Genomic DNA, 23,423 nt, shown 5'->3' on the forward strand with positions numbered 1-23,423 from the left:
GCCCCACTATGTTAACGAAAACGACTAAGATCTATTTCCACCTCTTTCCCTCCTCCTGGCTCCCAGTTCTCCTCCCAGGGGCTCTGAGCTATTGACCCGGACAAGTCTGACTCTGTCCTTAGACAAAGTGCGTGGCCACTAGAATAATATTACTTGAGGGGCAACTGAAAGGGCTCCCTGGTCAAAATCTCTCCTACGACCCACATACAGTACACGAGATGGCACCTCAGGTTAGGGCATAAACACCCCTTCACCAATGTGAATGTGTTCATTGGGAGAGCAATGTGCTATCTGTTTTCCCCAAACATTAGTCATGTGGGTATCGCCATTAAGATTTTGGCAACATCCATATATTATTCATTTTTTAAAATAAATCAATCTACTTTTAAACCTAAACAAGTGCTACTTTGGCTTTGTCCTAAGCCAAAATATCTATGAAGTCACAAATTTAAGGGGTAGTTGTATTTTTTTCTAGGGGCAGGAAAGGTGGGTAGGAAAGACAGCTCCATCACCTTCCCCTCCCCCAACAAGAGCAGGCTGTTTTTCTTGGTTTATAGTTTGGGCTTTTATGTAGAATTTATTTGAATAAAGGGTTCCACGGCTAAGAAAGAGTTTTTAAACTGCTTGATTAGATCTTCTTTCAATGGTCCATCAACAGTGGAATTCCACGGGGGTCTAGGGGTCAGGGAAACTACTGAAAGAACCAAGACTCTGCTGGGCATGGAGCCTCCATGGCTGATCTAGGCTGGCTTTGGGTGCCCAACACAAGGTGAAGCTCCTTCTACCTTTCCAAGTCTCCTTCCTTCTCCCACCTCCCTCACCACTCACCCACCCACCTGGTCATAATCCCAGCAGAGAAGAGTCCATACCTGAAACACGGTAAGGAGGGACTGGGGAAAGTTATCAAATGTGCTCCTCCGGGTCTGCATCTCATCAAAGTTGAACTTTCCTCCAAAGAGCTGCATCCCCAGGAGGGAGAAGATGATGATGAAGAGGAAGAGGAGTAGCAGCAGGGAGGCGATGGAGCGCACAGAATTCAGCAAGGATGCCACCAGGTTGCTTAAGGAGTTCCAGTACCTGAGGACCAACATGAGGAATTAGCATCCTTTTCCTGTGCTTTCCTTCACATCATTCCTCATTCACACTCCCACTAGAGATTTTAAGATAAATTACAACTCCCTCCTCTTCTGCCCTTTCTTTGGGGTAGTGGTGGTGGTGTGAACTGGGCTGCTAAGCTCACATTTAGGGTGTGGAGCCTGGTTAATTCAAGGTCCTGGGATCAGTAATATGTCCCGGAGAAGAGATGGAGCTCAGGGATCAGAAGCCTGTGTTCCCACCCAGCTCTGCCAGCTGCCAGCTGCGTGTGCCTGTGGGCAAGTCACTTAACTTCCCTTCCTTCTGCCTCCATATCTGGAAGGACAGAGACAGCAGTAGCACATACTTCATTAGGTTGTCAAGAAGATTACATGAGATAATCCAGAAAAACAAAAGCCCCAGTCCCGGGCCGGCACACAGTAGGTAAAGGTCAGTCACTATTGTTATCACAATTGGCCTTTAGACAGAAAAACACATTTTTTCCCCCTGTAATGTGGCCCTCAGCCCAGCCCAGGCAGCAGCTGTCTAGCAGAAACATGGGTTAGGTCGCCCATGGGTAAGAGAGGGGCATAGCTTAGTGAAGTTTCCCAAATTTACCCTGTCCTAAGAACTGGCTTTCTAAAAAGCCTCTCTTCTGGAGATTCTGATTAAAAAGCTGTAGTTTGGGACTCAGAAATCTGTATTTTTAACAAGCATCTCAGAGGATTCTCATAAACAGGCAAGTGTGGGAAATCTTGGATTACAGCAAACGTACCCCACCCACAGGAACAGGTCTGTGCTGGGGCGGGGGCTCCGCCTGAGCAGAGAGGAGGCCCCACTCTTACAATCACAGACCCTCTCTGCACCATGAACACAGAGGGCCTTCATTGTAGCCTGAGGAAAATCCCCTTCTCTTGGAAAGCGTGAGGGTGGGGTGGGGGGATGGGGTCGTACTATAACGGCTGCTGGAGGCAGTTTGGGTACCTGTGAAAGGGTCAGATCAGGACAAAAAATGCTCTGCAGCAAAAGGGACCCAGCCTCCGCCTGGAGCAAGTGCAAGAACAGAGCAATCTCATTTCCCTACAGCTCCGCCTCTGGCCTGTCGGCCCTCAGGTCATGGTCTTGGTTTCCTCCACTTAAGATGTCTCCAGCTTATTACCAATATACACAGTGAACTGTTTTTGTTGCTTAAGACAGTGACATGCGAAGCACCCCTCATCTTGCTTCTCAGCTGCGCCCCAGCCTTCTCTCCAGAGCACCTCTCTCCAGAGAACGCTTCCACGTCAAGTGCAGAAGCAGATGGGCCAACAGTTTGGATGTAAACATGAACTTCTTCCCAGCCTGGAGTCTCTAATGTGCCTTTCTCCTTCACAAATTCAGCCTTTCTCCATCTCTATTTTGCCTGCTAGCCACACTCCCTGTTTGCAGCATATTAATATACATTTATTTGTATCTGTTCTATAAAAGCCCTTAAGTGTTTCTCGTTTGTGACAGTCTTAGCTCATCCAAACAGGCTCTGAGTTCTTGAGGGCAGAGACCAGAGGTTTCTTCTTCCATCCTCTCCATCTCCGTCCACAAATAAACTTTGTCCAACCCAGTATGTGTGAGGGACTGCAAGGCGTCCCAGCAGGCTGCAGGTGGTAGTAATTGCTCTGCCTAAACCAAGAATTAAGATAACCTCTCTGGGGCCAGAACACCCTCGCCCCCTACATTTAAAGCAGTCTTCCCAAACCTGCCTGGAGACGAAACTGCCGAGGAGTGTGATCATTTTCTAAACACGGATTCCAAGGCCTCTCCTGGAATCACGGAGTCACAATTGCTGTTGCTGGGGCTTGCGCGACTCTCAGGCGTCCACTCCAACACATGTCAGGGAGCTGGTTTTAGGAACCAGTAACTTTAGAGCATATTTACAACAAGAATTTCCAGCTGTTTCAGAGGGGAGAGCGTCTGCATGTAGGTTAGCTCACAGAACCCCCTAGAGACCTCTGTGTGTTCAACTGTCATGGAATATCCCGGAAAAGTCTTAATAGCCGTAGAAGGTTGGAGCCTTAATTTTCATGAGGCACATGGAAACGAGGGAAATAACTCAAATCAGGCTTACAACCGAGGTTCAGAGATGTGTGACAGCCATGGGGACTCTACGGGGAGCTGGACAAGGAAGCCCAGACTGGAGGGAGAAAGTCACCATGAATGGGGATGATGTCGGGCAGAGTGGAGCAGACCAGAGGCAGAGAGGGAAGAGGATGTGGGAGGAAGCCCTCAGAGTGCCTGGGGTTCTGGAGAAGTGGAGGCTCTGTAGAGAAACAAATTGAGTCAGCCAGTGGAGGAGAACCCTCCTGGAAACACTGGGTAGATGGCAAACAGTGAGCAATCTAGAGGGGTCGGAGTGGAGTCGGTGTAAGAGCACTAATGGGCAAGAGGGGCTGGACGCAGGGCAGAGCCCTGGGTTAAAAGGCAGAAGTCTTTTGTCATGCCTGCCCATGTCCCTCTGCCCCCTACCCCTGAGGGGCATCCCAGGAGAGTCTGCACTTCTCCTAGTCAGCAAGGATGGTTCACAACATGGGATTTGGGTATGACAGAACTCCTAATGCCCCACCCTATCATCTTTCCCATCCTAGAAAATGACACAGCAGTTTCTGGCTCAAGCCTAAAGCCTTGGAGTCATCCTTCACATCTCTCTCTCACACCCCACATCAGTAAATCCTGCAGCTCCATTTTCAAAGCAAAGCCCGATTTGACCACTTCTCCCTACTTTGTCACCTAGCCCGAGCCACCGCATGTCATCTGATTTCTGCCTCCTAACAGGCTGTCCCCTCCTCCACCCCTGCTTCCTACAGCTGTTCTCCACACCACACACATCTCAGGGGAAAAGCTCCCAAATGCGCCACCCTGGGAAGTATTGGCCACACCACAGCCGAGGGAGGCCCATCACAATGTGTCAGACCAAGCCTCACCCTGCCTCCCTCTTGGGATGCTAATGCCTAAGGGTCTGCCCTGAGGAATCGGCCCACTGCCTCAGCAACCTCCTCTCCTTCCGCTTTGCTCCTTCTCGGTTGCTCCAGGCCACCAGCCTCCTCACCGTCCCTTCATCCTCTAAGCACACGTACTCTGGCCCTGGTCCCTGCTGTTTCTGCTCTCAGCAGAGCTCTCCCCCAGAACTCTGCTCAAATGTCCCCTCACCAGAGTGGTCCTGCCTGACCACCACTCTACCCTCTAGTCCTACTTTTTTACATATTCATCACCACCTGCCACCAGAATGAAAAGTCCACGAGAGCCAGGAATTCATCTGCTCATCCATCCTCAGTGCTTAGAACAGTGCCTAGCCCAAAGGAGGTGACGAGTAAAGATTTTGTTGAATGAATGAATCTTACTGTAAATGTGACACATTAGTGCTTACTGGAGGGAAAGGCAAGGGGACATGGGGTCACAGAGAGTGTCTGGGTGTGCGTGGAGGAGCAGGGGTGGAGAGCGGGGAGACCTCTCATACTGACACTTGAGTCAAATATACTTTGTCCAACAGTGAGGAGTGGCTGTTTGTACCTCCCCCCATATCATTTTTTTTCCCTATAGCTTCCTTAAATTTACAGGTAGAGTTTCTGGGATTCCTGACCGTTCCATTGTCAGAACACATGTTAAACAATTACACATAAAGAGAACAGATTGGCAGTTGCCAGAGGTGGGGAGCAGGGGCTGGGTAAAGTAGGTCAAAAGGTATAAGCTTCCAGTTATAAGAGAAATAAGTCCTGGAGATGTAATGTACAGCATGGTGACTATAGTTAATACTACTGTACTGAGTATTTGAAAGTCGCTAAAAGAGTAAATCTTAAAAGTCCTCATTACAAGACAAAATTTTGTAACTATGTAAGGTGACGGACGTTAACTAGATTTATTGTGGTGATCATTTTGCAATATATACAAATATCAAATCATTATGTTGTCTACCTGAAACTAATACAGTATGTCAATTATACTTCAACAGAAAAAAAGAAAAAAACATTCTGTATCAATCCGCTCTAAAGAAAACTGGGTTGCTACGGCTTAAGACCCTTGGGGTAGGATTGCCAGAAGAGCTCTGTGAACACGTCTGCCTTGTGGAAGAACACCCATCCTGGAGGCTCAAAGTCAATGCTGTGAAGGCATGAGCCAGCCTTTGTTTAAGAGATGACCACAGCCAGGCACACCGACCCCAGCCCACCCTCCTCATAAGAAACACCCAGCTGAAAAGATCCTGCACTGAGGACCAGCCCCACAGTGAAGACACAGTTACAACAAATCAACAAATGGTTGTCTACGCTGTTCGCTCCTGTTGCTTCCCATTCAACAGGGGCAAGTGGAGGTCTGCCCCGTGGCTGGCTGCCACCTGAACTTTTGTTCCTCTGGAGCAGGATTAAAAGAGCAGAGCTGGTGCCTGCGGCCTGGCATTATGAGGGTATCCAGCTTGCTGAACAGAAGGCTGTGCATCCCTAATGTGCACATGGCTGGAGATGTTCTACGTGTTCTCTAAAAGACTGAGACAAAGGGACTGCCGCAGAGATGCTGTGCCAAAGGACACTAACAGGGCTCAGAGGAGAAGAGCTGGACTGGAGCCTGGCCTGTCTTGGCCGATAACGGGGTACAGGGTGGGGGCCTCATTATCACTGAATCAATGAGATTTGTAGGTGCCAGGTGGCAGCATCGGGGTAGGGTGACGTGAAATACCATTTAAATGAAATGGCTGGCAGCCTTGCAGATCCTCAAACTCTCTCCTTAATGTCAATCTGATTCTTGATGGCTATTATCTCTATGGCCTGAAGATCAGATGACACCTCATATCCCCGAATCATTCTCCTTTTTAGAAAGATTAGCTGGTGGTAAACCAGAGGGTTAATGGTGTATTTGCAGTCAACTGAGGCTTTTACCCTAATTGATTAAAACTATGAAACACACACTCACACACCGAGAAAGTAAGAGCTTTGGAGCAAGCAGCAGCAGAACAAAGTACTGAGCGTCTTGGACCTCGTCGAGAAACTGAGGAAAACAGAGCATCCTCCGTTCAGAACAGTGCACCCACGTGCCCACACACACAGGCGTCTACAGCCAGCATTCGCCATTCACAGCCCCCGAAGCACAAGCCCAGCTCTAGAGACTTGCCTCTCCCAAACTCAGACACCGCACCTGCCCCAGTCATCCTCGGGATCAACTTTCTTCCCACTTCTGTGGCTCTGAATCATTCTCTCCAAAGGGGGTCGTGGCCTATCCAACGCAGCCCACTGTTTTCTCTCTACACTAGAGATCGTGTTTCCACCAGATCAGTTTCTTTGTTACCTAAATTCTCTCACATGTTGACCACACTCCACTTTCGTGACCCTCCCTGGGTTAGGTGACCACCATCTATTCAGGGCACTGGTATGGCCATCATTCTCCCTGCTCTGTCTTCGCTGGTTTGGGCCCTGTGCAATTCTCCCTTCTGTTCGACGGTAGGAAGCAGCCCGAGCCTTGCCTGAACTGGAGCTTTCATCTTGCGGACCTTTGCTTCAAACAGCTCAGGGCCGCGTCCTTTACATTCCAGGTATAGAGCAGAGCATGGAGCTTGCTATAAATAAAAGACCTTCAAAATAACAGTGTCAATAGCATTTGGGTGCTTTGTACATGCTCCACCCTCCTCCCCTCTGTTCCAGTGAGGGTCATAGCTAAATGCACACCTGTCCCAACTGTTCCTGTCCTGAGGGATGGAAAACCTCCCCCTGGTGCTGGTGGCAGTGATGTATTGTTGGCAGAGTGTTTATAAAGCAGATTTCCTGTGGGGAATCTGTGTGGGTGGGGCTTCTACGCCCATTCCCAAGGGTGGGAGTGGTGGGGAGGACTGGAAGATAACCCATAAGCTCAGCCTGCCCTTGCCTCTCCCTGCTCCGGCCACGGGGGATATACAGGGTGGGTGTCCAAGGACCAGCGCTTCAGTAAAGTTGGGCCCTGGTCCCCTAAGACACAGTAGAGCCTGCAGGGACGACAGGAGGTTGAACTGGTTGTATGCTGGGACAGGATGAGCCAAACAGAATTCTATACTATTGTGATCAGGGTCTGGGACAGCCTGGGGCCTGAGGCCAAATCTACTGGTTTAGTTTCTGGTGATACCTATCCCTGCCCCTCCATTCTGGGGGCTGGAAGTGTTACTGACCACATCCACAGGTTCCCTACCTGCCACACAGGAGGGGCCAAAGAAAACTGGAATGCCAGGCTTATGGCAAGGAAAGGGTTTTTAATTCAGGTGATACTAGCCCAGAGACCAGAGTGAGCCCTAAAATTCATCTCGTCTTCCCAAAAGATGTGAGGCCAGGGGTTTTAAAGGTCGCAAGGAATGTGGCCGGTTGTAGGGAAGGGAGCTTGTGCCCTTGCTGGTTGGAGCTTTCCCACCAGCCTGCATTTGCCCTTGTGAGGCTGCTTTCAGAGAGGAAGATGGTGAGATAAGGGAATCTGCAGGTGGATATCCTTGGTTGTCTGCTTCTGTGATGGGTGGTGGTGCCAAGAAGCCCAGGAGTAAGCAGGGAAAGGGGATGAGCGCTTTGCTTTAACCCCACATAGGCTGGGTTTAATGTAGGGGAACTGACATCAGGGCCGGCATCTGAAGCACATCTTATGTGTTTCACTTTAGAGTAAAACCTTGCCTTGGAGAACAAATTCAAAGGTCTGTCTTCCCTGTTTGCATCAGAGGCCTTGGTCATACTCAGAACGTAACTTGCATGAGGGAACATACCTGGTCAAGCTGGCAAGGTGGTCTGTTGACGGTGGGATTGCTTTAAGAGCACGCTCCCATGAGCTTCTGGACCACGGAGCCACCCAGCTGGCCCCTGTACTCGACAGGTCAGGGTCAGGGAGGGAGCACATTTCAGTCACACTCACCTGTGTTTTCTTAACCCCCAGGAGGTGGTACTAGTCAGTTATCATCCCAGAGAATAACCACCCTTCGTGCTGACAGCCAGTGTGCAAGCTCTTGAGTCTGAGCTGCCTTCTCCGTAGACTCTGGCCTGGGAACCAGGCAGATGCCAAATATACCCCGCTAATAATGGTCCTTAATGAGCTCAGAGCCTCCATGGGGCTCTCAGGAGAGTGGGGCTGGAAGGTGGTGGGAGGGTGGGTGCAGTGTGGGGATGGATCTGACGCTCAGACTCTGACAGGGAAATGGGGCCATCTCGGGCCTGGAGGATCTGCTAAAGGCCCTCACCTTGGGGCTCTCTGGAGCCCCACATGCGGTCACGGTAAGTCTATCCGTGCCGGGTCAGCCCGATCTCACATTTCAGCGCCTGGGAAGGAGCTGCGGGGAGGAAGAGCAGGAGAAGGGATTTAAGGGTTAAGAGAGAAAACAGCAAGGGCCACGGGGATTTTGGTGCACTTGACAACAAACTGTATAAAAAGTGAGATGCAGTTAGTAAATTGGAATCATACCCAGATTTAAAGTAACTGAAGCTCTTCTTCCTCCCCATAGAATGACCCGCCAGACTGGGCTGACAAAGAGTAGACAAACTAGACATTGAAACTCAGCAACATTTATAGCCCCATAAAGCCTCAAAGCAGGAGAAAGAACCCCATCCATCACGTGGCTGGAAAGCCCGCTGTTACGGGTAATTTAACCAAAGACGACAAAGATTTTGGCCGTGCATGCCTCTCTGTTCTCACTGAGAAGGGACTCTTGTCTTTCCTATTCTTTCCCACTCACAGCACTATGGATACTCCGTAATTAATTGACTCACATCTAATGCAGTGTCCTAGTATTTTTTTTTTTCCTATGAGACCCACAGGATGGATGATAGTCATATATACAGTATACTCGCTAAGGCATTCTCAGATTTTTACAAAACACAAAAAAAGTAAGCACATTAATAATTCATTTTCATTATATACCATATTCATAGTCATCACATACCAAAGACTTCTGCCCCCTTTAGGCAGCAGGATGAATGGTAAGTCCACTCCATTCTTGCCTATTCATAAAAGCATTTGGGAATGCGAGTGACCAAGGGTGGGGGTGTTACAAAAACAATATTGAATTTATTTGTATTTATTTTTTTAAAAGGGAAATTATTCACAAATTTTGGGATTTTAGCTCTTAGTAATAGCAAATTATCTGCTACATACACATTGTTCAGCTGCTCTAAACATACTGATGCGTCATGACATCATGGTTGAGAACCCCTGGTCTAGATCAGTATTCCCCACTCTTAGACCATAGGCCCTGGGTGAGGCAAGGACAGCTCAGAACTACAGGAAGGGATCCATGAATCCAAATATACACCAAGCATTATAGTGCTCTAAATAAATAGCCTGTCTTGAATTTACATTACCACTCTCCAAATGTATACCGGTGTGTAGGAATTAATAAAATTCAAATTAATTTAAAAACTTTGCTGAATTCATAGTTGCTGTTTATCATTATGCGTTTTCTCAGTCAAGAACCATGAGGAGTAGAATCTTAACATGGTTAGGGGCTACAGTATAGAGAAGAGAGTGGAAATGCAAGAATCAAGGTTTCCAATTATACATGAAAATTCATATTTTGAGACAAGAAAGTGGACAAAGGACTGTAGCAGAAATTAGGCCAATATTTCTCAAAGTGAAGTCATTAAACCACCAGCATGGAACTCTCCAGGAGTTGCTGGTCAAAATCTCTAAAGGTGGGCGTCCTTAACAGCTCTCTTAATCGGCTCAGCTAAGTGCGAATCACAATGACTGGCTCAGAATACACTGCAAAAACCAGTATCGTGACGTCACAAAGTATTCTCCAAGAGATTTTAAAAGCAGAGGGCGAAATATACGTGTTTGATGGCAGAGCCATAAACAGATGACCCATCTCAAGGGACCATGATGTCCACTCCCAGCCCATATTTTAGTCATTTTCTTGGTCACTGGGTTGTATCGGAGACAAAGTTCAGACGGAGCATGGGATTCCCTGCACAGCCTGTCCCTTTGTTGTTTTCCAAAAGCCCCCAGAGGGTTTGGAGACTGGAAAACAGGAAGACGACAGCTTTCGCCCAAAGTAACTTCCAATTAGATAATGAAATTATTCTGTTTATAGACGTTACAGAGATCTGAAAATACCACTAATCTTTCTCATGGACGGACTATGGGAAGCTCTCTGATAAACACAGATTGAAAAAAAATGGTTTCTCGGGAATCGTTTCAGATTAGAAATAGATAAATTGTTTATTAAAAACAGAATGACGTTAAACCTCTTCAAGACGCTATGACATCTAGAAGCAAGAATTCTTTTCTATGAGAATTAAAAACAAAAACAAAAACAAAAAGAAAACTCCTAAAGTATGGACTTTTGAGAATTATTTAAGAGGTACTAGGAACTCCAAACTAAAAATAGCTTTTACTAGACCCCAAGAGGAGCAAGTAGAATCAGCAATTTATCTAAAACCAAGAATCAGTATGTAAAAATTCTTTAAGTCTCGTCTCAGGGACACAGACCACAACTTTCAGTCAACTCTGCAGTTGGTGGTCATGGCTAGGAGCACAGAACCTGCAGTCAGACAGACAGACAGACTGGCCTCTTAATCCCGGCTTCACTCGTGAGCAGTTCCTGTGACCTTGGGCAAGTGACCTAACTCTCTAAGCCACAGTTTTCTCATCTGCAAAATGGAAATAATGATCATAGTGCCCTCTCCTCATTGTCTCTTGTAGGTAATCAAGAGGATGAACGGAGTGAATGCATGCCAGCATTCGGATCACAGTATCTGGCAAAGAGCCAGCACTGACGCAGGTAAACGATGATTGTTATTATATTTCTACTACTTTTATTTTAAACTATGGATTTTCTGTAATGCCAAGATATTCAGGAAGAGCTCTTTTTTGAGGGGGCAAAGGGGTTGTCGCTCAGGAGTGTTAAACGTGTGGATTTAAATTCTGTGTATACTTTGAGCCTGTCATCTGACATTAAACCTTTCCAGGAATGCTCTTCTGTTCCTAATTTTCCATAGCAGGTGTCCCCCCACCTATTTTCCAGCTCATTTTATTCTGTCCTAGCTTTTCTTGCAATTGCTTCATATGTACAAGCGCCAGGTCCCTGGACAGACTGTAAATTTCTCCTGGGTTCAGTTCATGCCATACACCTTTTTCCGTCTCTCTCAGAGGTTGACATGTAGCATATACATGGCGGATAAACAAAGTAAGAGAGTGTGTATGTGTCGATCATCACCATTAGCTTTTTTCTCCTTCTTCCTTCTCTTAATAGTGACAATTATAATTAGATTAATAATAAATGCTCTTGTTGTTGAGTGTCTCCTGTGCCTGGCACTGAACTGAACCCTTTAAATGCTTTTTCCCACTTGACCCTTGATGACACCACAGTGACTGTGTGTGGCATGGCTGCCGAGAGAACTGCGAAAAGAACCGTGATACCCGGGGTGCAATGCAGGCCCCTGAGACTCGCTCGGTCAGGTTCAGAGCACTCTGAGCAGGGTGTGGTCAACGCTGGTCCTTGAAGGGAACACACCAACCCCCACCCTCTTTTCTTCCAACACAATCCAGCTGATGGTTTCAGGGCTCCTCTTATCAATCAGGGTCCCAAAGCAGAGATTCTTAAGGAGAGGAGACTTGTATCTCTAGGGGGGACACAACTTGAACCCCCTCCCCTCCAGGGGTTTCTGATACGTCCTTCTACCACAACCCATAGTGAGAAATAGGCATTATACTGCAACTCAGACATATATCTAAAATATTTTTATGAAGCAATGCTCACATTCATGTGAGGCCCTCTGATGTTTTCTTATTCTATTTCATTCTTTCACTAAAAATGAGAGTGTGGAGAAACTGGAACCCTTATACATCACTGATGGGAATGTAAAATGGCCCAATCTCTTTGGAAAACAGTTTGAAAGTTTCTCAAAATCTTAAATACAGAGTTATCAAATGACCTAGAAATTCTCCTCCTAAATAAGTATCCAAGAGAAATGAAAACACACATCCATACAAAAACTTGAACACAAATGCTTCATAGCAGCATTACTCATAGCAGCCAAAAGGTGGAAAGAAACCGAATGTCCACCAAGTGATGAATGAACAAACAGAATGTGATACACACACACACACACACACACATGCATGCACAGTGGAATATTATTCAGCCACCAAAAGGAGTGAAGTACTGACAGATGCTACAACGTGGAAAAACTTGAAACCACTCTGCCAAGTGAAAGATGCCAGTCACAAAACATCACGTACTGTATGACTTAACTTATATGAATCGTCCAGAATAAGCAAATACATAGAGATAAAAGGAAATCAGTGGTTTCTACTGGGAGGGAAGGTGGGGGGCAAGAGGAGTGGGTATGTGGTTTCTTTTTGAGGTAATGAACACGTTCTAAAACTAGGTTGTGCTGATGGTTGCAGAACTCTAATACATAAAAAACTGAATTACACAGTTTAAAAAGGTGAATTAAATAGCATGTGAATTATATCTCAATAAATCTGTTTAAAAATGGTGGTTGTGATGCAATAAACTGATTTTAACACCCAAAATGGGTCACAACACAGCTGGAAATCATTGTCCTAGAGCATGCTGCCCTCTCCCTGTTCCCTACCCCTGCCTGTCCTCTACATGACAATCACTGCTTGACCTAGAGAGTTAGGAAGACTGCAAGATTTGGGTGGGCAGACGGACAGACAGATGGGAGAGGGGGTGAACATGTGGAAGGAGCGATGAAAGCCATCTGTGTCACAATATCCATCCTCTGTCTTCATAAGGAAGAAGGAAGGAACCAGGGATCTTGACTGCATTTGGGGCAGCACACTCCCAGTTAAAAGGTCACTTTCTCAGTCTCTCTAACAGCTGGGGTGGCCATGAGAACAGAGCCTTGGTGAGATTTCTGGGAGAGCTCTGGAGGTGGCTGACTCAGCTGGGACAGGCGCCCCTCTGGCCCTGGCCCTTTCTCTTCTCCCTGCCTCGATTCAAACATGATGACTCAATCTCCAGAAGCCACCTTGGGACCTTGGGGGTGGAAGGTAGGCCTAAGGCTGGCAAAGCACAGGACAGAAGGGGACTGGGTCCCTGAGACCTTCTGGAAGCCACACGGCTGCCCACCTCTGGATGTCTTTTACGTGACTCAACCGACCTCTGATTTGCTTACACCACTGAGTTGAGTCTCTGGAATGAGCAGCCAAAGGAATTTCTAAACGATAGACCAACTAAATGAATAAAAACTCCCGTCGTCATATCCGAGCAGAGGACAGACCCTTCAAGAAAATAGCGGCTACTCTCCCACCCAGGCCTTCCTGCCGCCCCTGCCTTCCAGAAGAACTTCTCCCTGAGTCCCATGTCTGAGGGGAAATGAGGACCCAAATACCTTGTGATTTTAAATATCCTCAGTAGCCGGACACATCTCAGCACAGAGATGCCCAGTGGAGACATGATCTTGGTCTCCACCAGGATGGTCTCCAGGATGCCCCCGCACACGATGAAGCAGTCGAAGCGGTTGAAGAGGGACACAAAGTAGGCTTGCAGGCCCAGGCTGTACATCTTCAGCAGCATCTCCGTGGTGAACAGGGCCAGCAGTGCCTTGTTGGCCGTATCTGGCAGGTCCAGGAGCGGGGGAGGCGTCCAAACAGGGGTGTGAGGAGAGGGAGGAGGAGGAAGAAAACACGGTAATTATCACCACTGGAAAAAACCCCAAACGGTCCCTTCCCAGCCAGGACGCCTCTCCTATCCACTGCCACCTAAAGAGGACTGTTAGGGCCAAATCGGTGGAAAGGGGTATCTAGTTATCACCACATGAACATTTACCGAGTCTACTGTGCACCAAGGGCTCTGAGCGCATTATCTCCTTCACTCCTCGCAGCAGCTCTGAGAGCTGGCACTATTGTTATCACGCCCATTTTCAGAGATGAGAAGTGAGGTTGAGAGAGGTGAGTAATCTGCCCAAATCATCAGGCAAAAGAGGGAGTCAGGCCGTTGGATCCTGCCCTCTACACCGGAGAGTGACGGCTGCCCAGGGTTCTGGAATGCAGCCCTGTGTCTGCCTGACTCCCCTGGAGGGCCCTGGGATGCTGGCTGGTGAGATCCGCTCCTAGGATGTGGGGACGCCATCAGGGACAGCTCCTTGACTCAGGACACTGTGGTCCTCTTCCTGGCCTCTTTGCTTACCTCATGCTCACGTGCTCTGCAAGCCTGCCTGGAGGCGGGGTAAGGCCTGAGGTCCTGGCAACCCACTCTGGGAAGCTGGCAGCCAAGGGTCTGAGATAGCCAAACAAGCTGCAGCACGTGTCCTTGTCACCTGGACCCAACAGTGCCTGTTGGGGCAGGCAGTCTGGGCTGTGCAGGTGAGCCACGTCTGTTTATAGCGAGATGATGCATCTTACTGTGGGGTTTGCAAGCGGTCAGGCCCTTGGTGTCCCCAGCATGTTGCCTACCAAGAGCCAAGGCCGCTGGCTGCTTTCCCATCAACTTTCTGCCCGTGGCTCTTCCCTCCCTGGGACCGAGGGCTGAGCTCGCAAGAGTAAACAAGACTAGCGCCAGGGGCCGCCTCTCACCTTGGACTTCCGTGAGCCAGTGGGGCTGGTTGTAATGCTCGGAGGCGATGGTGAGCGTGTTGAGGAACACCAGGAAAATCACCAGCCAGTAGAAAATGTTAGACTTGACTGCTGCACGACACTTTCTTCTGCAGAACCGATTCCACCGGCGCCAGTAGCGGCTGGAAAGGGGCAAGGAGAGAGGATGGGGAGGGCAGTGGCTGTGAGATTCAGATTTTTCCCAGTCCAAAAGGCAGCGCCGTGGCTTTCTTCACCCTGAACTGACTTGGCCTCACACTAGAGCAGTGCAAGCTGGCGGCAGGGAGACAAGCTTTCCATCACGTTAACCAGGCTCTACCACTTAGCCACGGGGCCTCGGGTTTGTCCCTGCTCCTTTCTAACCTTTGGTTCTCTCATGCATGAAATGGGCATAGGGCCGACCTCACAGGGTTGTTGTGGGATTGATAAAATACCATATAATGCATCTGGCATGAAGCTGAAGGTGCTCAAAAAGTGGGTAGAATTTTTATTTTGTAATAATGGACTTATTAGGAGTGGTACTGAGAGCACTAAGAGCCGGATCAGTAGCTGTGGTTACCAGTAATGGTTACTGATGAGACTCCCGCGTGCCACTGCCATGGCAGGCACTGCTCCTGCCTTCTCTCGAATTCTTTTGGTAACTCTGAAAAGCAGGCGCGATCCTGATTTTGAGGAGAAAACTAAGGGCCGTGGAGGTTGACCTTGACCAACATCACACACCCGCAGAGCCAGCTTGGGATTTCTCCCCAGCCCAGTGTCTCACTCCTTACTCCCTGCTGCCTCATGTGCACAGTGTAAGGGGTGAATCTGGATGAGAGGTTCTTTGCTTTCACGGGCTTATAGAATCTTTCGAGAATCTGACAAATGTTTAGACCCTCTGTTCAGAAAAGTCAGCACATCCACACATCCACACCCTCTCCAGAGAAGTTCATGCAGCACGTGGCCCCCTTGCAGCTCGGCCACGGTCCATATGATGTTCCCATGGTCTCTTGGTTAGGGACTTTTGTTTGTAATGCTCAAACTTGGCTGTACACAGAATTACCTGGGGAAGCTTAAAAATAACAACCAAAAAACCTCACCAGTACCCAGGCCCCAACCCCAAAGCAATTAAATCTTGTTCTCTGGGGGCTGGGTATTTTTTAAATACCAAATCTACCATCGGTATTTTTTAAAGTTCCCAGGTGGTTCTAATGTGAACCATGGTTGGGAACCTTTAGGCTAGACGATCTCAAGGAAATACTCCCATTCTGTAACGCTGTGTGTGTGGGGGGGGCGGTTTACAGCTTGGCCCCTCATAGCTTATAGCATTCATCCTCGTGATGCAGAGGCAATATATAGCTGTATTTGGTAACTCTGGTGACCAAACATTGAATAAATATCCACACCATGCAGAGGAGAGAAGAAAAGGGTGCTGGAGAGGTGCTCGGGAGGGAGCTGCAGAGGGCCATGCTGAGGACTTTGATAGGAAGAATGACATGATGGCATTTGGCTTTAGAAAACCAAACAATCAACGAAAACAACCACTCTGCCAACTTCTGGATCAGGGGTAGCATGAGGAATGCTCTTTCAGCCATCTGGGTGGGAGATGACAAAGGCAGTGGCTTTATTAATGGAAAAGAGGAGACTGAGTTGACACCAATTTGGGGGGCCTTTGAGCCTGACTAGATGTGTAGAGTAGGAGAGAAAGGTATGGAAGGGATGGCCAAGATTTCTAGCTGGAGCGATGTGGACGAATGGGGTCCTAACCAACGCAGGTGCAGACCAGGAGGAGTGCTCCGGAAGCAGAGGTCGTCAGGAGGAGAAAGGTGGGGTGCTCAGCTCGGGAAATGGTTAGAGGTGCCTGCAGGTCACGTATGTTGAGAAGCCCAGTTGGCAGCTGCAGACAGAGCCTGTTTGGGTAATAAAGAGGGCAGAGGAGAAGCAAAGCCGAACGCGAGAGCGACAGTCCGTGCGCGTGTGCACTCTGCTGCGTTCTTGGTTCCCAGGGACACAGACCTCCGCTGTTGTGGACCCTCCACCCACGCCCAACTGCCTTTAGAGATAGCTTGGCTTCATCTCAATTTCTGTTCTGTCATTTTCTACCTCCTGTCTGCGGAAAATCCTGTTACCAAGCCTTTGCTAAAATCTGTTCTGAGGTTAGACAAGTGGGGTCATCTAAGCAGGCTATTTTTCCCTTCGTTTTGGGCCTGCAGAACGAAGAGGGAAGAAAGATTAATGGAGTCATGTTCTGATCCGACCCCTACATCACTACGGGGCTTGAAGGCCACCTCCAGTGAGCGCCAGGCCTTTGCAGGGGACACAACTGCTGCTTGGGGGACCTTCACTACACGAGAAGAGCTGCTTGGGTCAAAAGACCCCAGTTCCCACAGACACTCAGGGAGGCTTCCCTCCTCCAGACATACCGCCCTGGGTAAGAGGGAGGACGGGGGAGGGCGAAGAGAGGGGCAAAGGAATGGGACAGGGGTCCCAGGGGTCCTGGTGAGAGGCGACCTTGTGCTGAGGAGCCTTATCTTGCTGGGACAGGACTGCTTTTTGCCTGTTACTGTGGTTATTAATATTGCAGAGAAATTGGAAGACAATTTTTTTCCTGAAAAATGAACTTTCAGGAAGAACTCATATCCGATCTTAAATAGCTTGCATTGTAGTTCCAAGAAATATGTTTACATAGACACACTCTCATGTTACAGAAATCACTGATAACTTACTCAGAGTCCAAAGGAAGCGACTCTGCCTTCTTTCACGGCATGTAGGAACCGACCGGCAATCAGCTGAATACTCAGAACTTGATTAAGCTCCTCTTTCCCCAAGTTTGGGGGAGGTGGGTGCGCGGTGCTACACCGTCAGGCCTGGCCCATGGCTCTGGAGCTGCTCCACTTGGACCCATAGACCGGGTGCACCCGTAAACGGCGCTGTTCCTGTGCACAGCCATTCAGGAGAGCCCCTCGGACTTGGGCTGGGTGGGGGTTGGGGTAATTACTATCCAGAGAAAGTATTTAAAGATAGTTATACACTTCCCACTCTTCAAAATATAGCTTCGCTTGACAACTGGTTTCCTGGCAACGCTTCCTACTGTATAATAAATGTAATGGTTTATTAGAATGTGTAAATTTATTTGTGTGTTTATATATGTATGGAGGATATAGAAATTAAATGATAAAATAGGGAGGAGCAATTTGCCTGCTATTTATGTTCCCTTCACACTAACTGGAAAAGTCCTTTACTCTAGGAATAGAACTTCCCACATGTAGACATAGGAGAGAAGGATGGAGAGGAATGTGTCTCACATACTTCTTCAAACTTCTCTATCGTTGCATTCCCACGGGAAATTTCTGCGCACTCACCCTCAGATCCACCTCACCTCTTCCCAATACTGGACCCTGCTCTTGCCTTTCCACCTATATGGACTGTCCCCTCAGCTACCAGGACCTCCCCCTTCTATGTCCTGCTCATCACTTAGGGGTCACTTCAAGTCCCAGCTTCTCCATGGTGAACTTTTCTAGTCTTCCCAGACTCAGAACTCCTGTCACACTTGTCTGCATTACTCATTTTAGTTACACATTCAAAAATATTTATTAAATACCTTCCATGGGCTAGGTACTAGATATTCAACAGTTATTATGATAAACACAGTCTTTGCATAAAACTCACGTGGGTGATACAGACCCCTAAGCAAGCAAAGAGGGTGCTCAGCGCCAGGGCAGGCTTACTGGAAGTGCCCCCAGAGCACATCAAAGGGCGTCCCAGCCAAGCGTCCAAGCCGGCAAAGTCTCCCCAGAGGAAGTGACTTCCCAGTGCCTTGTATTGTCAGTTATCTTTTATTGTATGGTTCTTGCCTCTCCAATGAGATCCTAAGATCCTGGAGGGGAAGGGACTGCCCTCCCCTTTGTTACAGACCCACAATATTAGTGCAGTCCATTTCACGTGGCAAGAACACCTCACGGACAGGTTGGCAGAGCAGTGGAGACAAATTCTATGCAGATTTACTAACTCCTTGTTGAAGACAAGTTTTGAGAGCCCTGGACCTCTTGTCACCCGGGGATGAGGGTGGGGGTGAGGAGAGGATGGGCTCCTAAAAGAGTTTGCTTGACACATAATTTTTGACAGGCATCTAGAACAGTAGACAACATCAAAATGGTGGCTACTTCAGGCTCTATCTAGTGGCCAAAGTAAGTTCCTATCTTTGCTTTAACAGAATTGAGAACAAGCAACCCCCAAAATCATTAAATTTAATTCTTTTATACATAAGTAACTTAAAAATGGACTATGAGAGACTGGGGCAAATTTGGACACATCCTTGTTGCTTATGGGATGGCAGAAGCACAGGGAACATTAGAGGCACTTTTCACTGACGATGGGGCAAGACAGTCCTCCCAAATAGTAGAAGCCCGTGGGGTTCACTCCAGAACTCTGCAAAGTCGAGAGAGGAAAACTCCAACAGGTTATCTGATTAATCCCTTCAAATTGCACAAGACTTTTGGAATCACTTGTTCTGTAACTGTTTAAAACCTGCTCTGAACAGTGAGCCCCAAATGTTGCAGAATTCTTTATTGTAACTAATTTCTCAAAGTGGAGACTTGGTTTACCAGGAGAATACCTTAATATTGCCCTAAAGTCATAAGTCCATTAATTTGCCGAATTTTCCCTAAAAGTTCTGTCCTAATATTTCTTTTAAATAAACCATTCAGTCTCGGAAATATAATAGGCCAGTTTTAAGCTCAAATTCATTCATGTCATTATTAAACTGAGAAAGGAATCAGGAATACTTTGATTTTTTTAATATTCAAATATCAGATTCTTTTTTGGAGTAAGACAGGCTCTTCACTGTTTACAAAGTTATTTCTGAGTTACAAAAATTCTCTCTGCATTTCTCCCCATATTTCCAGGTCTCTGCTATGCTCCCATTCAGTCTTGGCTGCCCAATCAGACAGACAGAAAGCGCGAGGGCACATTTTTCTTACACATGTAGTGGAAACCTTAGCAGCAGACAGGAACTACTCCAGGTCTAGTCTGATAATTGATGGCATTTTGAATCCATTGCCAGGCTTTGATATTCCCTGAACAGACACCATCAGTGGGCTCTAGAATCTGGATGGGATGGCCGCCACTTGACATCTGCTCAGACTCTTTAGGGCCACACTCTCTGGTGTGGTAGCCACTAGCCACATGCGGCTATTGAGCACCTGAAATATGGCCAGTCCAAACTGAGGTGTGTGGTAAGTAGAAAATACACACTGGATTTCAAAGACTTAGTACAAAAAAACGAATGTAAAATATTCCATCAATAATTTTTATAGTATTACATGTTGAAATGATGTTTTAGATATACTGGGTTAAACAAATTATATTAAGATTAATTTCACCTGTTTCTTTTTACTTTTTAATGTGGCTACTAGAAAATTTTAGAAAGTGCACATGTGGCTTGTGTTACTTTCTAATCAACAGGACTGTGGTAGAGCTCCTGCCGCCCTCCCCGCTTCTCGGCAATGCCCATGATACAACAGCTCAGCAGAGACAGGGGTAGTGCTCCTGGGCGGAACCTATCACCAGAATGGCATGGTGGTTAGTGGCTTGGGGCCTGGGTGTGGGTTCTGACTCAGCCGTATATGAGCCATGTGGCCCTGGGTCTCTCAGCCTTGGTATGCTCATCTGACAATGGGTTTAATGATAGTGCCAGCCTACAGGTAAGAAGTCTTTTGGGAATATAGAGTCCTCTCTGTGTTTCTGTTGTATCTTGAATAGCCGCCGCAGAGGTCAAACGGCTGGTATAAGGAGGTTAAGAACACAGCAGGGTGAGCCATGCCTCAAACCTGAGCAGAGTCCAGAGTCAGGGGACCACTGTTCTTTCCTCTTTTTCAAAAGCACAGAATACACCATAGAACACTGGATAAGAAAATGTTCCCAATGTCCCCTGGGTATCTCTCACTCAGCAGAGTCCACACAAATATGCACTTTCTCTTCCATCCTCCAGACTGTTCATTCATTCATTCCTTCATTTACGATTCACTCATTTGCATGTAATGAGAATGATATTTTGGAAACATTTTAAAATGTATTTTTATATCCCTTACTCTTATTGTGTAGGGGCTTTGGAAATGTCAGAAGTACAAAATGATTTCTCAGCTTTGGCTGTCAAATTAGATATTTTGTTTGAGAGAGTATGAAGCCTACTGTCTTACTGAGCCAAGATCATTCATTCATTCATTTACTCAGCAAATATTTATTCCATCCCTGTTATGTACCAGCCACTCCTCCAGATGCAGGCGATAAAGCAGTAAGAGCTAAGCATTACTGAGAGAGAGAGAGGACTCTATTTCTAGAGCTCTTGTTCATGTAAGCAGAGCTAGGCCTGGTAGACTTCTCCCTAGATTTTTATGTGCAGGTGGTCATGGCTTAAGAGAAAGAGGAAGGGGAGAAAAGCCTGAATTTTCCAGTCCCAGTGGAATATGAGAGAAAGAAGGTGTCAGAAGCAGAGGAGAAAGTCAGACAGCAGAGTTATTTAATTCTCAACCTTGGGCCCAAGCCTCAAGAGGTTAGAGAAGGTTGCTTTAGAAACCCCCAGACAGTCATGGGGAGGCCCAGGGACAGTGGGGCTAGTGGGCAGCCTCTACTGGGTGTAGCAGAGGGGGTCTGAAGGTCCCTGGAGAATGTCAGCCTTTGGCTTAGAGCTCCATCCAGGCTGGTGAAGAGAGAGTGGTGGGAGGCAGGCAGGTGGGTGAGCCTGCCATAGTGCTCCCGGTTTCCCAAAGCTTGTTCATGGAGTGTGAGGGGTCTGGAAGCGTCTGTGCACTCAGATGAGGTGCGAGGATGCTAAAGTCAGGGGACCAGTGGAGCTTGGGGATCAGAGGACAGAGGTGGAGATTTCAAGATCGGATGTAAATATGGGGGCCCATGGATTCCAGTGGTGGAACGGATGGAGATGGAGCTGCTGCACCTCAGCAGGTACCAGTTCAGAGAGCAGCCCAGACTAGCCACCACACAGCAGGGATAAGCAGAGGACTCAGGAGGACGCCAGCACCAGTCCTGACCAAGCCCTGTTTACTTCCTGGGATCCTGAAGTCGCCTACCCCTATGCATGCAGACTCCATCTTGGAGAGGAGCTAGGGAAAAGGAAATATGAGAGTCGGAATATTTCACCTTAAGGGATTATTTCAAATACAGCACTGGGCTGCATTTACGCAACTGGACTGAAATTTAGTGTTATTTATGCTCCTGCTACGCAGTAGGTGAGGCCAGGGAAACAACACTAGATCAGTTATGAAACACAAACAACCAATATCTTTGGGCATGTACAAGCTTTGTGGGAGTACATTCACATCCCCACTCCACATATCCATCCATTCATCCACTCAGCACACGTGTATGGACAGCCTGCCACTGGACAGGCACTTAGCTAGACTCTCTGGAAATAATACCTCTGAGGCACGCACAGCCTGTTGGGGGAAACAGGCCTGTGAGCCAATAAATGGAGTGAAGTCGGGTAGGTGCTGTGACAGAGGTACGAGCAAAGCACCATGGGAATGGAGGGAGTGAGTACTTCCCCTGGGGAGTTTGCAGAAGGTGTCATAGATGTGGTAATGTTGGAGGTTCTTAACAAAAGTCCGAGTTCTCTAGATGAAGACATGGGGACATGGTGATTCAGGTAGAAGAAGGGCTCCATGAAGAAAGGCCCTGGGAACTTTCTGGTAACCACAAGAAGTTCCATGTGGTTGGAACAAAGGGCATGCTTGGGGAGTGCGGGAAGTGTGGCTGGAAAGGCAGATGGGGGCTGAAGACCATGGGTCCTGTGGAAGGTTCTGAAGCAGAGCAGTGTCACAATCCTACATGCTTTCCATAATCCTTAAAGTTCCTATCTCATCGTGTTCCATAAACCTGAAATAGTTATGAATAGCAGTAAGTGTCCACATTACATCTTTTTAGACTGGACTCCATCTTACACGGGAGAGGGAGATATTCGGTCTCACGACCTCCTAGGGATGGTGCTGCCACAAAGACTGACGGTCAAAGATCAACAAATATCAACCCTGAAGTACCTGCCTGATCTGATCCACAAGCCTCTTCTTGATAGCCATACAAAAGAGCGCAGTTACCCCCTTAGAAGAACACCTCTCACTTTACCACCCCATCTGGAGGTATGACCTTGGGCTACCCAGGTTAGAGCAGGAAACAAGAGCAGCATGCAGCTCACGCACCTGAACTTAGACTTGGAGATCCGGTGGCTGAAAGAGAAAAAGGAGACATTACCAAATGACACACACATTTTCTTCTACTTCAAACGTGTTCAACAATGCAGAGAAGTCCGGTGTTGCCCAGGAGACTTTAGATGGGCACTGGACGGATGTGTGGGATGAAGAACTTTGGAGAGGAAACCCTGTCTGTGAGCATCTCCTGGCGTGTTCTTGTGTTTGAATGTGGGGACTGAGGGCTGGGCCAGCTGACGAATCTACAAACCCAGTATCTTCTAAGTGGCGCTAATGCTCCCTGGAGAGGGAGAGGGCCATTCTCAGATGGCCAGTGTCTGCCCAGCAGGTTCCATGAGGTAGGGCTGGGCAGCGTGTGAGGAATGCTGCACCTTGAAAAGAGCCAGGCACAAGGCACAAGGATCTCACCAGCTGGAAACCACAGGCAGGAACACATTGGTGTAGATGTCACTGCTGTCCAAGCAGGAGCCTGGCCAATGCTGGGGTATAAAGTGAAGATAAGAGAAAGGAGCGAGCTGGAAACTGAGAGGCCACTACAGTCCTGGCCTGAGGGCTGCAAACTGGGCCTAAAGAAATAGCCATGGGGTCTGAAACCCAGGATGCTGACAGTCATGTGCAACCCTGAAGACCTGG

General features: G+C 47.8%; 1 protein-coding gene across 20 annotated transcripts in view; it reads right to left on the reverse strand.

Moving 5' to 3' along the window:
* CACNA1C (calcium voltage-gated channel subunit alpha1 C) overlaps positions 1 to 23,423 on the reverse strand; it is a 683,102-nt gene that overhangs the window by 111,853 nt on the left and 547,826 nt on the right. For all 20 annotated transcript variants that reach the window (XM_070495018.1, XM_070495026.1, XM_070495017.1 and 17 more), the window contains 4 exons: positions 22,782 to 22,808; positions 14,575 to 14,735; positions 13,392 to 13,617; positions 870 to 1,077 (listed from right to left, as the gene is read on the reverse strand). In XM_070495018.1, the coding sequence (XP_070351119.1) occupies positions 870 to 1,077; positions 13,392 to 13,617; positions 14,575 to 14,735; positions 22,782 to 22,808 (622 nt within the window). The remainder of the gene's footprint in view (positions 1 to 869; positions 1,078 to 13,391; positions 13,618 to 14,574; positions 14,736 to 22,781; positions 22,809 to 23,423) is intronic.

Source organism: Equus asinus, chromosome 22 (genome assembly GCF_041296235.1).
Source record: "Equus asinus isolate D_3611 breed Donkey chromosome 22, EquAss-T2T_v2, whole genome shotgun sequence".
NCBI classification, from domain to species: domain Eukaryota; kingdom Metazoa; phylum Chordata; class Mammalia; order Perissodactyla; family Equidae; genus Equus; species Equus asinus.